The following is an 18,375-nucleotide window of genomic DNA, read 5'->3' as shown; positions in this document are numbered from 1 at the left end:
CTTGTGGAGGAAAAACCAGTGAAAACCCCAGGAAGAACCAGTAACCCAAGGGAAGCTACTGGCAAGATTTCTCACATAACCATGCAGCCAAGCCTGAGACTCAAACCCATGCTGACAGGCGAGATGTGTAAGTGATCTGTAAAGGTGAGTGCCTTAGACCACTTGGCCACCCAGGGCCCTATACTGGTTTGGCACATTATATCTAATACCAAAGAAGTTTACAGGTTGGTTCATTATATCTAATACCAAAGAAGTGTACAGGTTGGTTCATTATATCTAATACCAAAGAAGTTTACAGGTTGATTCATTATATCTAATACCAAAGCAGATTAATATTTCTTGCTACCACATATTATGATAGTTTGTTTTAAATTCTGGTATAAAGAATACAAGAAAAATGCAATGTTTAAAAATTTATATCCCTTATGTTATAACCTGGTTTCTTTGTCTTATGACACAAAAAAATAAGGCGTGTACCTCACTATTCGCTCAAATTGTAAGTCTGTCGCTGCAATATTCAGGTTTAAAGTCTAACTATTTGATCACAACTTCTTTCATAATTCCTCCATTTAGTCCATATCTCAGCTTGAGCTTTATTAAAGTCCATGTTCAGTTTCACTCATATATATATATATATATATATATATATATATATATATATATATATATATATATATATATATATATCCCTCTCTCATGATTACATATACACGCATATGTAGGTGTGCAATATTGTTATCATACTATCAATAACAACTTCAATGCCACATCTGAAAAATATATTTTGGTCATTTTGCAAATGATTCAATTTGATTTCAAAGGAAGTGATGATACAAAATGAAAAATTTAAACATTATATAACACTTTCAAAATCTGTTACATATGGAAAAAGATTTCTTCCCAGGCCGTTTTTTTTGACATTCAGATCCAGCTACCATTACTAATTGGCATTTCTTTTCATCTTTAAGATCAGTTAACAGAATGAAATAAGAATGAAAAATATTTAAATTCAAATTTATTATGAAATTGTGAAGAATGGTAGAGATTTCAATTCTGATAAAATCTGACAGTTTTGTGCATACATTAGCTATCTGGAATGAACATGAAATTTCCAATTAACTGGGCAAAATCTACTCATTCATAACTGAAAGATGAATCCACAATATAAAAACTGCCTTAGATAAAGACTAAATTCTAGTCAAATAACTAGTACTGAAAACGCACCCAATATGAAAGAATAGTCACAATTAACTATCATACACCAGTATACAATTAAAAGCAAAAATGGCATACAGATAAAATACTGACAGACTGAAAGAGTAGATAAAAAGATATATTGATAGATGGATGGATGCATAGCTGGATCCATATACTGACTGACAGATAGAAAAGGGACAGTCTAATACATATCAGAATACCTTTTTCAAGTGTTGGGGCGAGCAGGGAGCACCTGTGTCTGCGTTGTTGATCTCCTCAAGTATTTTCTAAAAGCAGAATAAACTAATTTACTAAAGTCAAAATAAAACCCATTATATATTTTTCTATGGATAATACAAAAGTCAGTATCTCATATCATCTTAGTATAACAACAAATCTGCATTTTTAATCCAAACTCATCAGGGAACATAAAAAGCATTGAGATAAATATGAGTACAAATGATGAATTTTGAGCAAAACAGTATCTACAGGTTTGGTGGATGTACATATGACTTCAATAAACTGATCTGGTTGAATGAAGTTGATTGATTTTACTGTAAGGAAAGCAAAAGAAAACGGGTGCTAAACCATTACAAATATTCCAAGGCAAGTCTTATAACTCTGTAATGGGAATCTTACATGTAAAATAACTGAAGGCTGCAAGTGTTTACCAAAGGACTCATCAACAAGCTTGGCCATGATTTAGAAATACACCTGTCTCTCAATAACTCGCACACAACAGGGTCCAAAAACAGACCATATAATAAGCGAGGACATGAGCGGGGGAATAAACAAGCTGTTTAATGCTTGAATACTCATTTTAGAATCCCATTGGAAATAACCGTCAATAATGAGTCTCTTGACCTTTATACAAATTTCCTTTATTAATGAGATACCCAACCTGACAGATTAACAACATTACTCCAAGCGGATTAAGAAATCATCACATGTACATACTAACATACAGTGTGTATTATGACACTGCTTTTTGTTCTTGCTGATTCACTACAAGACTAGCTTAATATTTTTACAAACTAGGAACAGTGATGTTATGTAACAACTATTGATTTTGAAACAAGATTAGTAAAATATTAATGCAGTAATTTCAAAGCAAGCAATAGTGAAACTTCTCATTTCTGAGTACCAATTCAAAAATTTTAGGTGCACTGCAATCTCTGGAACTTACTTCACCATAATGAACTTTATCTATGAAAGAAGCTTTTATTTCACCAAGTAATAATTTTTCTTGGTTGATGTGCTATCAATGATCAAATATGTAAATAAGTAGGCTAATTTAAAGCAGTCCAATTTTTTTACCTCAATAATATTTTTAACTGTTCGATCAGTCAATTGAAATGAGTTGACCTTATACATGACTGTTACCAACAGCACTTACACAGGTAGGGTTTGCATGCCTTTTAACTTTTAACTTACACAGGTAGGGTTTGCATGCCTTTTAACTTTTAACTTACACAGGTAGGGTTTGCATGCCTTTTAACTTTTAACTTACACAGGTAGGGTTTGCATGCCTTTTAACTTTTAACTTACACAGGTAGGGTTTGCATGCCTTTTAACTTTTAACTTACACAGGTAGGGTTTGCATGCCTTTTAACTTTTAACTTACACAGGTAGGGTTTGCATGCCTTTTAACTTTTAACTTACACAGGTAGAATTTGCATGCCTCTTGACTTTTCTTTTATTCCATCCCCTTTATTTGATTTGACACAGATGTAATTAATGTTACAATACAAAGCAGGTTTGCTTTTAAATGAGAGTAACAAAACAACAAATACTTCCACAAATAAGAGATCAAAACACAGTTATCAATTAGGTTCTCAGACAATACTCAGAGGCATAACTGTGGTGGTAGATTGACAGTTTTCACATTAGAATACAAGACAGCATATTCCATATATGATGGTTACAATGAAACTAAATGAAATGATGGAACCAGTACATGAATTTCACTTGAAAATATTTATTTTGGATTTATTTATTAAAATGTAGCCAACAGTATGCATTAGTGACATTTTCACTGATCAAACTTTTGTCGAATATTGTTATTTACTGTGCACTGAGAATGTTGTTTGAGAAGAAAATTTATATGACTTCTTATTAAGAGTTGAGAAACTGAATTAAAATTTCCTGATACTAATCAATAAAATGAGCAATACATCAAGGTTTCATTTAGCAATTTTGATCATGATTTTTTTCACACTGGACAAACAGGAGCCAATTTTGGAGTATTTTCTAGCTGAAAAATTGGGATCCAGATTTTAAGCAGGTTCACAAGTTCTCCAAGGTGCAAGTTATCGAAGGAGTGGTGTATCTTCTTTAACCATGATGACTTTTTGCTGTATGGAAAACATTATGCCTTTGTAATATTGGAACAAGAGGCCAAAACATCTGAAGTAGTATAATACCTTCTGACATTTAAACATTTTTCTACACTTATCTTGGATGGCAAAGCAGCAGCATTATCTTACATGGCAAAGCAGCAGTATTTGTTCAAACTTGTAAGCACTTCCATAGGACTCTTTCAGTTAAAACTAGTCAACCTCTGGTGATATTTTTCAAGACGTCATTCAAAGGTTTTTCCATTGTTTTATAATGGTGTCCAAATGTGATAAGAGATCAGATTCTTTTGTAAAACATCAGACACCTCAAATGGACTGACACTCAAGTCTCGGAACAATTTCAAGGACTTCATGGAAGATCATATCTTCTTTTAACTGCTGAGTGTTGAATTCATCCCTGATATTCCAAAGCAATAGATATAACAAGGTTTTCAAGATGGCTCCATGCATTTTCAAGCCACCAAATACCGAGTATTTTCTAGAGGAATCTGTTTTGTGAAACTTTTCATCTGTTCTATCATGGTTTTGTGTGTCTCAAATTGGTCACAAAGGGGGCACATTAAGAAATGAATTCAGTTTAACTGTATCTGTTATACTTTTTCTTGAAAAATGACACTGGGTGAATATAGTAGGTAAACTTGGAAGTGAATCTAAATATGAAACCAGTAATATCTGTTAAACATACCAAGATTTTAAAAATGGGCTATTGGATTACCATTGAATCAAAGTCAAAGACTATCTTAATTAACATTATCCTCAAGAAAAGGTTTCCATACTTACTGGACAGAGAACAAGCAACATCATCTGTAAAGGCCAGACAATTGCTTTCTTCTTAGAACTTTCCATAAAAGCAAAGAATTGCTCAAATAACTTGTCAGAACAGTCTACAAAAAAAGATAAATGTAAAGTGAGGATTTAGAAAAAATATGTGATTGCAAGTCAAATTCATATAAATATTTTCTTCAATCACCCATATACAGTGATATAATTCAAATAGTTTGGATTTCAGATGTAAGAAGGCTTTAGTTCTTGAATTAGCAATCAAACACTGGCCAATTAATATTTTCTAAAGCCTTTTTGGAATGTAAATTATTGCTAAGAATGCCTAACTGATCACATTATCATTAGGAAATATGTTCTGCTACCTCTCAAATCCAGCCCTCTGAAAAAATGAATATTTCAACAAAGGGAAAAAAATCTTACCCATTACATTCATTTACCACCACTAGGTGGCAAATCATCCACTAGATGCTTAATTACTGAAGCCAAGCAATTCAACAATAATAATGCTTGAATCTGCTGGGAGGCATGGGGGGGTTTAAATGTAATGTGATCGAATAAATATTATTAAAGAAACAATTTAAAATCAAATATTCCTTCTCTATCAAATACCTTTCCAAATCATATGAACATTTCCTTGAAAAAGCTAAGCTTCAACTGAGACAATGAAATGAAAGAGCTCATCTTCGAACAAAAGTAGAATATATTAAAAAAAAACAATGCAAAATAATTCAAACCAAAACAATATAAAGTGTTATGCATTCAAAAACTATTCTTGCAGCATGATGAAAATGTGAGTAGATCATGTAAGAATTAGGTAAAAAACCGTTAAACTGAAACCAATGAAAATGATAAAAAATAATGAGACAAATAATTGTATGAAGGTTCTAGAGCATTTAAAGAGGAACAAATATGAGATCTAGGAAATTATACAAGTAATTATGAAAGAGAATAGCCATAATTATTAACATATCCCTTAATATTAACATATTCCTGCATCTTTCTCAACGCCCAGCCTCAGTGTAAACCCAATAGCTGATTGTTATGTATGCCAATATATATTAAGTTCTAGATAAGGTATATGACTAAGTAGAAACACTCTGCCCCATTTGCATGACCAAGCAGATTTACTGGTACTAATCTGGACAGTTTTGGATGTATGAATCAAGAATACACACAAGTAACACACTACTGAAATACTTACAAAAACTTCTGATACCTGCTGCTGTAAATAACTTTCATTTTGTAAATACTGTATTTCATGAAGATAATTCTCAACTTATTCACAACTACATAAATCCACAATGGTCTAATGGAAAATTACTAAACTATAGAAGGTCTCATGTATAAATATTCATAATCAATTTGAATTTGCCACGGACAATTTTCTCAACTTCACGATCATTTGAATATAAATAGTATGCATTGGTTTTCACACTTTAACGATATACATGTAAACTTTTACATTTCTAATCATTATAAATAGACATATTTTAGAAAATATAGCAGATCTCAGCAATCAACACTCATGTAGTCAGTCCTTTTTATAACAAACAATTTATAACAGAATCCAGATGGTACATCTAATGCTGATCTTTGAGGTAAAGGCAAATGGAAAAGCAGAAACCCTGGTCATAAATGGGCAAAACTGAACCCTTGCTAATGGTGGCATCATGGATCTAGTCTGGCCTCCTGCCTAGTGTAAATCAAGTCGTCAAGTTTGCACTCTTCTAGATGGAAAGTCAAAGCTGCCACTTACAGTCCCCAATTAAAATCAAATGACTACAAAGGTGTCTAATCCAGGAGTACATGCTGATGGTTGACACAAATTGTCCAGCACATAAAAAATGTTTCCAGTTGGCCGACTGTCACTGTTTTTATTGTTATTTTATTTGCTGACCCTAGCACTACTTCCCCCAGGGGTTTTAAATTTTTTATAAAAAAAAACCAAAATTGATTTGTGCATCAAATTGAGCTGGTTTAGCCCAGTACTTAAGTACTTTGTACATTATATACAGTGTGATCACGATTTACACGATCTCAATTTACGTGAATTTGAAATAATGTGAGATGGGGAAAAATGAAAAAAAGATCGCTACTATTGAGGTAACTCTCTCATACATATAGATTGTGACACTGTCACAGGCAAACATTACCCACAATGCCCATCTCTTATGCCCCCCCCCCACCAGTCTGTTTATTGTGGTCTCAGTGCTGCATACGTATTTACATGTACAAATTGTTTGTTACAATTTTGGAACTTTATTAGCGATGGCATATAAAAGACGAGCAAGTGATAGTCAGAAGAGACCAAGGAAGACTATTTCTTTAGAGGTTAAACTTGAAGTAGTGAAAAGGTATAAAGCTGGTCAGAGTGCCACCATGATAATGCATGCTTTGAACCTTAGTGAAAGTACATGTAGAACAATATGTGAAAGTGCAGAAAAAATAAAATTAAGTGTGAAAGATGGAACCTCCCTTTCAAACCAGAAAAGTTCCTATACCCACCCCAACATAACGTACAGGATGGAAAGGATGTTGGCAACGTAGCTTGATATACACTACTGTTCAATGCAGCTTCCATTTTTTAATTATGCCTACATATGCTCTATTGATTAAAATTCATAATTTCATGTTTTTCTTATATGTTTCCTATGTTGCTAGTTTGTTTCCCTATGCTTTATACGAAAAGTTTTATTATTTTTTTATTTTAATCTACTCTGCAGAAACATCCCCTAATTTTAACATACTGAATTTATACGGAGAAAATGATCTCAGTTTACACGTATCTCAAATTATGCACATGCTTCAAAAACATAACCCTTGCGTAAATTGCGATCACACTGTACACTAATTATTATAATATATATGATGTTTAATTTAAACCTACCTACCTACCCTAATGACCAGATTACACACATTTTGTATCTGGCTTCAGAATAGTATAGTAACTTATTTCCCATGGAAGTAACATATACAAGATCTATCAAAAGATAATGTGCAACAACTGCAGTGTTTCCCTTTACCCTCATTTGCACTTCGGAGAACCCCAAATTTTTTATTTCACCCCTAGTTTTGATACCAAAGTTTGTTTTTTACTCAGTTAGAATCCTAGTTTTGACACCAAGGAGATTTTGGACTCTTGCACCTCTAGGGGATACACTGAATGGGTCTGCATTGCTCACTTTGAATCATCCAAATGAAGAAACACAAAACATGGATAGATCCTTGTCTGTAAGCATGTTTACCATCTTAATTGTTTATAAGTGCAAACAACAAAGATCCTGATCTGCTGTATCATAATGCACCTGCAGGTCAGGGTCTATATTGTTTTTGTTCTACTGATTACTCCTAACAACCTGCACAGATCCGGATCTGCCAGTGCATTATGTGATGACGGATCTAGGTCTATGCAGTTTGCAGCTGTACTCATAAGTATATAAAGTATGCCCTTTGCAGCAACATGAAGTAACTGTACATGGGAAATATGGCATTAAAACAGCATTCTCCAATATTTGTCCAGAGAGATGCAGACACTACGTAACCTTCACACAGTGGAGCAGGGTAGATAAAAAAAAATGCAAACATGTTTAATACTTAGAAGGATACTGACAACTGACTAACAGTCACACTGTGGAGTATGATAGTTAAAAATGTTGCTAACAAGGAGTTTGTTCACTGCACACTGAGAGGGATATTGGGAATTCAATCATAGGAAGCATAAGAAATCCATGTTACAATCAGCAAAACTAGGACAGATTTAAAACTCTTGCTGCAGGCAAATTTACCTTAGTTTCATTGCTGTATCAATAATACACACACTGAAAACATATCCTGTATCATCTTTCTCAAATCTGTGGTAAACTGTTGTGGAGAGGACAGCAAAATGTATTGCAACTATGAAATTTTATTCCAGTGTTATTCTCTGACATATGAAATTTGCACTCATTTAAACCGGCATTTCAAAGCATATTAGTAAATGTAACATTACTAACAACCCTAACCTTGCAACTCTTCATTAGGACGTTTCTGTAGGTCTGTAAATTCCTCAGGGTAATTGTCCATCCAGTTCCATATAGCCTGCAGATAACATGAAAGTCTTTAGACTCTATCAAGAGGTACTGTAGAATAAGGCATGTTTTGCTGTATATTAAAATACTTTCATCAGCAGAAATGTTTCAAAGTCTTAACAAGTTAATGAGATAGGAATATTTACTGAAGCTTGACTAACACTAACAGCAATTTTGTTAACTCTTTACCTTCTGCAAGTACTTGCTGCCCTGGCTACTAAGCCCGATAAGCAGTCTGCCTTCTAGCAGCTGTTTGTAGGCTGAACCCCAGAGCATCATAATAGCTGCCTGAGCGAGAACTTCTTGAGTTGTTTACATGCTGTCTACATTTTCTGTATCAATTTTGTCCCATGCAAACTATGTAATTTAATGAAAAATAAAATTTTAAACACTTACCAATGTTTTGTGCCACTCATTTTCCACTAACAAGTACATATAATCCACAGGAATCAATGTACATATTCACATATTTATAATAAAAAAATATATCTCAATATATCTGTGTTTAAAATGTATATTAGATTACTTTTCTCACCACTATTTTGCACACCAATGTGTCCACTATTTTACTGCAGATCTGGTAATTTTTTTATACTGCCTGAAGCACGTAAAAAGAAATCTATCTCCCTTGCATTTTCTTCTAAAATAAATGTTGGCCCTGAAACTGCTGTAAAGTCATCCACATTTACCAATCTCACGTGTTCCAACCAGATCTGATTGTCTTGCATTTCATCCTTGGATTCAGATAAATCTGAAATGTCAGGTGTCGAAACAGGACTTATACTACTGCCCAATCCTTCATCTTGAATCTGGTTAAAATCATTATCATCACTTTCAAATCCTTCAAAACTTCCATCAGAATCATTGTCGGAATACATCAATGTTGACGTTTTGTTTTACTGTCACCATTTACCTCGTTTTCAATAGAATTTCCTGCTTATATACTGTAAAACTACTAATAGAATACGTTCATCATTTTATGTAAGGACTATTTTCATTGGCTAAATATTATAAAAGAGAACGGATGTTTGTAATTTCATCAAATACAAAGCTTTAATATGAAACGTGTATCTGGGGTTTCCCAACCCTTGGCCAGAAATGCATGTATGAGCCAGCCAGGACAGAGAGAGTATTATTAGCAGCTTGTATACGTGTCTCTGAGGTTACAAGGCTATTTTTATGGTCGCATATATGCGTTAGCAGAAGGTAAAGAGTTAATGTATCACATGACTACTGTGTTAATATTAGGTTCAAGTAAACATATTTTTCATTCTGTTTCAATATTAAACATATAAAAACAAATCATGACATAATAAATGATATCATAAGGTCATGTAAGACTATGGTATGATTCCAATGTATTTAAAAGTCATTTCACAGAATGCATTTGCCTTTCCACAAAATAAATATTCATCATGTGATAAACAATCTTACTGCCCTCAAACATAATGTTTGAAACTCGTTAAGCAATTTCAGTCTTATCAGAAAATTTCAAATTTATGCTCACAAATGAATGCAGATAGAAATTATCCGACTCACTTCGCACATATGAAATGAGCAATCATGTTAAGGTTCTCTACATGTGCATTACCAATGGGAAAATCATGAACATTGTCCTAGGAGCATTTCTAAATTTAGCAAATCCACAAAAACTTAATGACACTTAAATACTTTCTCTTTTATTTTTTCTGGATTATAATGGCATTTTAAATGCATGAATGGCTACATCATACCAAGGAAATGAGAGAAAAGTGCATTTCCCAAGGACATACTGTGGCAATCCTTGGATTACAACACTCCTATACTCTGAACTCAAATTACTTTTTTTGGATATCAACATTTCCGTAGATTTTCTATAAATGACAATTTCGTTGGTACTGAAATTTGTGCCTCTGACAGGGGTCCTATTGTTTTCAATTTTAAAAAATCACTTGTTAGCTGGGTCTTTCAATACATGAATTACAGCAACTATGAAAGTTTATATCCCATACAAACCAATGAATTAATGACATTTAATTATCTTGATAATAACTGTACTGTACGGTATTTCTCCTACAATAGACATATATGGTCATCACGAATTGTGGTTGTCCTTATCATAGGTTAAAAGCCTCCTCAAATTGGCTGCAACTGTGTAAAAGTGAGAGATGGTCTTATCACCAAGTATGGCTCCATTATATGAGATTTACAATGTGCCACTGCTGGACTAAGCTTACCTTTTCCAAGTTGTGAGCAAGAGCTGATATAACTTGTTTGGATTTCAACAGACGAAACTTGGAGTTAACCTCTGGGAAAAAAAAGATATGGAACTGAGTCAGAAGATATTATTTCTGAATTTATCATATTTAATTATTTCATACTTCATTGTTGTCAATAATTTTATCCTTTATTTATAAAGCTGCTCATCATCATGCTACAAAATACAAAAAAATGATGTTTTTATTTCATGATAAACCTGGACTAATAAAATTATGTCTGATCTGATTACTTATACAAAAACTAAAAAAAAAATCATCAGCAACACATGTAAACATCACTCATCATTTTTTTTTACTGTTTTACTGTGGCAATTTTGATTTGATTTTTGCACATGTAAATTTCAACCAGAAATGTGTTCACAGTGCCTAAAAATTTAACTCTAAATATAGAACTTTTAACCAAATGGATGAATGGATGGATGGACAGACAGATAAGCATGGGTAACACTATGCTCACTATTACTGTCACAGTAGAGCAGAGGAAGGTAGCTGAATGGCCAAGGCAGAGTGACATGTACACTAAAAAAAGTCTTCTATGATTTATCAGATCTGATAATAAGGACTGATTTGCTGAACTGGTATAAGTCAGACAGAACTGAGTAATTGTTAATATAAAAAAATGGAGTGGTCAAGTTCAATGGACTGATGCCTTACCACTTAAAAGCTTGGTCAGTCTACTGACATCCACATTAATGTGCTGAATCAGCTCAAGGTCTGACAAGTCAGACTGGTCCTCATTACACGCTGACAATGTGGTCAATCTGAAAAAAGTACATTTTCAAGGGTGAGCAATACATCCCAAAATGAAAGACTATAGTAGCAAGCAATATAGACAAACCTGCACAACTGGAAAAACCTAAATAAAGAATGCCTATATACAAAAGACACAGGAATTTAACACACAAATCCATGTCCAGCTGCATTATATGTGTACAAGTGATGACTTGGTATAGTACAATACAGGCTAATACTAGCAATTTCCTTCCATAGTTTTTTATTGTAAAGTAATGTTTGAGTAATAAAGAAGACACACATCAATCTAAATGGTTACAATTTTCTATTCACAAAATAAAAACATGCAGATAAATATGAAATAGTGTTCCCTGGTGTATACAAGTTTTATGATGGCCACTGGTCACCATTTTCCCATACACATTCATGGAAGAGTTTTAATTTTATTATGAAAAGAATAAGAATTGATAAAGTAAGACTAAAACTGTCCAAGAGTGTCTATTATTGCTCACCTTGCAAATAGTTTACTGTTTCAATAAGAAGACTTGTGTAGTAGTGTAAGAACATATTCTACGTAAAATCTCCCAAAGTTTATATGAGGTTGATTTTACCTATTTTACCATATCATGTTGAAAATTAGATCTAAAAATGAAGACATAACTGATATGCACAATCTCTTGCTTATAATCAAAGTCCTCCAAGAACCTGATGATATTAAACCTAACAGATAAAAAAGTGGCCCCAAGAGCATTAAGAAGTCAATCAGATGCAAGATCACGTCATTAGTATGAACGGATCACACTTTTTATCAAACCCATCTGAGATCTTGATCATATAATGTCATTTTTCAGCGCAAGATAGGCTATACATGGCAGCCAGTATTAATGGTGGAGGAAGAACCCGGGAAAACCCGGGAAGGAACCACCAACCCATGACAAGCTACTGGCAAGCTTTCTCACATACCCACAATGGCCAAACCCGAGACTCGAACCCACGCAGACAGAGGTGAGATGGTAGTGATCCATAACTGTCAGTGCTTTAGACCACTCGGCCACTCGGGGCCCCAATCATATAAGCTTATATTCTAAGTTCGATCAAAGCAAATAAAAAATCTTGCTTCTAGTGTGATGTTCACAGCTAGCTCATTGTCCTATTCATCCAAGATCCTGATAATGTACTTCAAGTCTGATCCAATTTGGATCAAATATACGACCTCCAAAGTGCTAACAAACTCTCAAGATTATCTGACTTAACTGACATATATCTTGTTTCTTACTCAGATGTGACTATACAAACAAAATTATCATGTAATAATGTCAGTCTTAGCTGATCTCTAGAATGCTACATAAGTGACAAAAACAGAGCTGGCATTAGCAGACTTGGCAGAAAAAGTGGGTGAAAAAATGACAAGGAATTGTTATTAGTGGAGGAATGATGAAGATGACAACTAAAGCAAGTCTGAGAAAGAAGATAAAAAATGCTGGTGACAAAAGTAATCACAGTAAAAAATACCAGCACTATAATCATCTTTAGCAAGCTGCAAGTGTATACCTGGCTGAAATCCTATTAAACACTGCGGTGAAGTTGTTGAGACTAAGGGCAAACAGAACCTTCGAAGCTAAATTCTTCAACTGGAGTCCTAACGAGTTCTCTACAGGCTGATTGAGGAACTGTAAAGTAGAAATTTCAAACATAAATCTACAGTAACATGTAAGGCTGCAACATTTACACATGATGAAATTAATGTACTGCTGGTAAATGTATGCAAAATAAGTAAACATATAAACAAACACACAGGTGACTGTCAGTGATGCAGGCACTACCCATTCCAATGGAATTATATATTTCTACATTTCTGCATATGAGGACTGATAAACAGGATATTTATCTGTAAGTTCCTCTCATGAATTATGTACATGATTTTTCCACAGTATATGGCCCTGCTACGAAAAAGCACAAATTAACGAGAGTTGATTCTAGTGATCACTGAACACATCAGGCCGAGTTACTAATAATGCTGATAAAACCGTGCTGTAACTATAAAAACAGTAGGTTATGTTTGCTAATAACAAGCAACACTTTTAAGTAGGGCTACTGAAAATAAAATAGAAAAAGAAACTGTGTTCAAAATTCTTTTACGATCATGCGGTGGTCTCACTATAAGGCAGTATACTGCAGAAAGCATTATAATGAGATATTGTTGCACATCCATAATGTACTCCATTATGACTATATTCTATGACTCTCATGGTCAGAACTATAATGAAGGAGTGTGGCACATGTACAATGTACTTCATTATGACTACTAATACTATCATAGTCAGCATTATAATAAGCAAGTGTGGTACATGTACCATGTACTTCATTATGACTTGATATGCATTAATTCTAAAGCAAAACAATGAGGGAGTACTGTATCATGCACTTCATTATAAGGCCATCTCATTATTAGGTGGTATAGTCCATGGCTCCCTTAAACAGTGTTATAATGAACATTATGATTAAATTAACTGAATATCTACAAGTCAATGGATATTAATTTAAAAGAATATAAAGTCTACGAATACTATTAAAGTTATATCAATGTAGCCATGTAGGTGCATTTACTTGTGTTAATTGTTGTTCTAAAACCTAATAATAATAATACAATTTAACCAACGTCTTTTCAGTCCTGACTGATGAATGTGCTGCATCTAAAATGTCATAAAGCAACTAAATTTTGTTGGGTTTTTTTACCAAGGGGGAGGGGAGTCTTAGGGTTGTCGATGAAACAGGGACAATCGGCCAACTGGAAACATATATTTTTTTGCCTAACAAAAACTTGAAGACTTAATTATTGATTGCTATGGACTTTTACAATAGTTGCCATCTCCTAAACTGGGTCAAGATAACACTGGGTCTATTCACAACAAAAAAAAAGGGATGAAACAAATTTTGTCAACATGTACAGCTTTCATTGTGACATCAAAGTTCATGACAATCAGATTTGTACTTGATCATACCCTTAAGTTAATCTAATCTGAAAATATCCACCTACTTTAACAATGATCTTGCCTTACATATTTCATGTAGGCATGTATATAATTACCTTCCGAGGAATATGGAATACAAGTATCAAATTAAAGTGAATAATTACCAGTTATAAGTATGTGTAATCAAATTCTACAAATTTACACCCATTACTGAAATAGTTGTACTGAATTCCCACAATACATGTATAACTTCAACTACAGGATGAAACAAAAATGAAATTAACTTTTCTTAAAGTCCATCCTACTGTTCTATTCTTTTAACTGCAACTTTTTAATATTCCCATTAGTCCCAACATTTTAGTACTGCGACAAAAATCTTGAAATTATGTTTGTTTGTCAACCAATACTGAGCTTGCCCATCTCTCCTCCTTATTCAACTCACCTTACAAATCTCTGGCAGCAACAACTTCACATAGATGGCTTCATCAAGTCTTGACGTGTCCTTTGGTTGCTTCAGAGGAAATCAAAAGACAAAAATCATTAATAAGAACAAATTTCAAAACTCACATCAAAACACAACTCAAACATGAAAGTTAGTTCTCCTCATTCATTTTGTACAACCACAGCTTACTGCACAGTACTAAATGATATGCTCAATGCATTATATCATTAATATTGACACAAGTTAGCTAAATGTACCTTAGCGTAATGAATTCTGGGAACAAATAACATGGCTGTAACGTGTCTCCTATTAACTAATGAAAAAGGAAATTTTCTTACGATGTTGACAACTGTAATAACAGTCCGGTCAACAAAAATGATCAAGTCAATGAATAACATAAGAACTTCAGAAATCTTCATTAATTTACAACCTACCATAAATCAGCTGAGCAGGCATTCTGTTGCACAACACCAATGGGAACTCAGTAATTGGGTCATACGGAAAAAGGTTACCTCACCAGCATACATTTTCTATGTGTACTGATATCTGGATTGCTTGGCCCATGAAATAAATTTTTCATGAAGTTAAATAATTCAATATTTCATGAGCAATCATCTTTAGAGTGAACATTATCAACAGTGATCTACAGGCACATAATACTACGGATCTTTGTCAAACTACAGTGTGTTTATAAACGATGTGTGTAAAAGATAAGAACGTACCATTAACATTCATTTTTAGTGTCATGATGTCCTTTGATGACAATTATATCATGCTTCTAAGCCACAGTATATTGCAGTCCTACAAGCCATCAATAAGTATTTCCGATTCCAACTTTTAAAATGATGCATACAAGATCTAGGTTGGTAAGGCCTAGACCCTAAATAAATCTAAGATTTCATTACGTTATAAAACTGTTAATCAGGTAGGATTTCTTCTGTATACAGGATATTTTCAAACTTAGCTGTACTTATTTCATATATGACAAAGCACTTCCATTACTTTGTACCAAATTGTTATTATTAAATGCTTCTGCAGCAGCACAACATATGGTCACAAAAGACTCCATTTTTGTCCAGCACACTTATAATTTGTCAAGAATGTAAAACTTTAACATTAACCTTAATCTAGAGGGTGGACTAAAGCTGAGAACAGGTACCTGGTTACAATCTCTAAGTTTGCTTTTCCATTTGACAACCTTTTGATTGAGCCACAAAAAATTGATCCCTATTTCTTGAACTTGAAGAAAATCGCGATCAAAACTGGTAACTGGAACATTCATATATCGCTAGTTTTATGGTCAAAAACGGTAATTATGACCTGGAAATTTTATTCAATATTTTTAAAATATCAACTTTTAATAAGAAGTCACATAATTGGTTACATTTTCTTTCCAAACAACATTTTTAGTATACTGTATTTAAAGATATTCAAACAATGAAAATGTCACTTACGCCAAGTGTAGACAGTACATTAATATTTAAATGTCAATTAAATAATTTTTATTAAGTGAAATTTGTGCTTTATTTCTATCTTTAAGTTCCTCTTAAATGTAATCATCATAAATGCAATGTGGATTTAAACATAAACTGTGTCAATCTACCGTAACAGTTATGTCCGTAAACGTTTCTCTGAGAACCTAATTAAATACAGACTGTGTTTTGATAACTGACTTGCAGAAATATTTGTTGTATTGTTACACTGAATTAGAAGCTGGCCCCCTTTATATTATCCTGTTAATAATGTTTATGAATCAAATAAGGGAGGTGGAATAATAAAAAAGTTAAAAGGCATGCAAATCCTACATACTTAAAATCTAGCGGCCCTAGTCATATGTCGGGTGAACTCACTTCAGATTATCAATAGAACAGTGTTATAAATGTAATTGTGTATAAATCATGAACTACCTTAAATTAACAGACTCATTCATAACCGTGATCAAAGTTAGCAAGGCGTCCAAGTGAAATGCATACTTCATAAAATAAAGAGCTTGGTTTCACTGATAAGGACCATTGTGGGCAAGCAAGTTTCAAAGAATTCCTGAACTGGCACTTAGAGATGATAAGAAGTTTCACTAATACTTCCAATGAAATCACAACATCAATAATGTACTAACTGAACAATACAAAAATTAAGTTTCGACATAGACATTTGTCTCACAAAATAAATGTCGGTAATTTTTGAAAAAATAAGGAATCTTGTTTGGTGGTGTCTCAACTGTTAGTCTAGCATCCTGCTACCTTAACTCCAACATGGCAGTATACTATTAAATACCACTCTGGGAACCAGAAAAAAATCAATAAAATAAAAAGCAGTGATGTAATACACAGATTTTTCGCGTACACATGATGGTTGTTGAAACCAATGGGAACCATCTTTCACATACTGACATTTTGAAAAGAAATGTTATTTATACAGAATAACGAACAACTTCATTAGAAAAAGTGTGTTATTAACAATAATTATCGACATGATTTAAAACAAGGAGTAAGTCATTAAACAGCCCAGTGCACTACACACACACAGACATACATGGTTTTCTCGCTGTCTCAGCAGATTTTTTCAATTTTTGGAGGTCCCACTGTAACTCGTGCCAATGCTTATAGTGCAGTCTATGTGGATCCTGTTATGCGCGAGTTATCGAGGGAGAGGTGTATTAGAGTTACCTTATTGGGATCAGCAAACAATATGGTCAGTCTGCAATGGAAACTGGGTTACAGAGGGGCTGTTTGAGAAAAATTTCAATGTAATGATTAGTTTGTAATAAGACAACTTACGGAGTTCAAGACTTGCTCCAAGGTATCCAAAATTATAAGCTGAGATTCATAATAGTTCCGCTCTGCTTCTGGACCAATGATCCGCTGTAATATAAATGAATACCATATACGCTTGCTAATCTATCGAGTCCAACTGAAAAGTACACAGACCCAGATCTGCCACTGCATAATATGCTGGTAGATCTGGGTCTCTGCCATTTGTTAAGAGTAATCAGTAGAACAAGCATGATAGACCCTGGTCTGCAAGCACATTATCCTATGGCAGATCAGGATCTTTGTGTTTGCAGTTTGACTCGACTTATAAGCAAAGTAAATATGGTACATATAAAAACAGTGAGCATTCAAGATAACAATAAACTTAAGTAGTACCTAGCATGGATCTTAAATGAATACAAAATATAACAAATTCTGATTTAAAAAAACACCCACCCCAATAAGCAACAGATGTAGTTCTCACAAAGACTGGAGGTAATGTATTGAAGGTACCACAAAAATGATCGACATGTGCTTTACCCAGACAGCTGGAGAAAAAAAATAAGTGATCAGATGGCTTGGAATTGAGATATGCATGAAGCGGCACAATAATATGGGTTGTTCTTTTTTGATTTCTAAATTAAACTGCAAGCAAGCAAAAGAAAATTTTACTAGCCCAGCAAAAAACCTATTTCAGTGTAGTGAACAGGTGATTTTTTTTCCGTTACCTATGCAAATTTTTTTAATTAAAAATAAAATTATCTATACAAGCAATCTAACTGAAGCTTAACTCTGGTGATTAAAAATGTTGATGCTT

The 18,375-nt window shown here is 33.6% G+C and overlaps 1 protein-coding gene across 5 annotated transcripts in view; it reads right to left on the bottom strand.

Annotated features, from left to right (window-relative positions):
• Positions 1–18,375, bottom strand: part of LOC149777584 (neurofibromin-like) — a 295,420-nt gene that overhangs the window by 236,602 nt on the left and 40,443 nt on the right. For all 5 annotated transcript variants that reach the window (XR_016416190.1, XM_089942205.1, XM_089942202.1 and 2 more), the window contains exons 3-10: positions 17,586–17,669; positions 14,809–14,877; positions 12,946–13,064; positions 11,317–11,423; positions 10,621–10,691; positions 8,339–8,414; positions 4,335–4,438; positions 1,419–1,484 (exon numbers count right to left, since the gene is read on the bottom strand). Coding sequence is in view for 4 of the 5 variants with exons in the window: in XM_089942205.1 (XP_089798331.1) it covers positions 1,419–1,484; positions 4,335–4,438; positions 8,339–8,414; positions 10,621–10,691; positions 11,317–11,423; positions 12,946–13,064; positions 14,809–14,877; positions 17,586–17,669 (696 nt within the window). In the remaining variant the exon portion in view is untranslated. The remainder of the gene's footprint in view (positions 1–1,418; positions 1,485–4,334; positions 4,439–8,338; positions 8,415–10,620; positions 10,692–11,316; positions 11,424–12,945; positions 13,065–14,808; positions 14,878–17,585; positions 17,670–18,375) is intronic.

The sequence above is a fragment of the Sinohyriopsis cumingii genome, chromosome 18, assembly GCF_028554795.1.
Source record: "Sinohyriopsis cumingii isolate HCF-2022 chromosome 18, ASM2855479v2, whole genome shotgun sequence".
In the NCBI taxonomy this organism is placed as follows: Eukaryota; Metazoa; Mollusca; class Bivalvia; order Unionida; family Unionidae; genus Sinohyriopsis; species Sinohyriopsis cumingii.
Note: the sequence above shows the minus strand (reverse complement) of the source record. Positions and strands in the feature narration are given on the sequence as shown.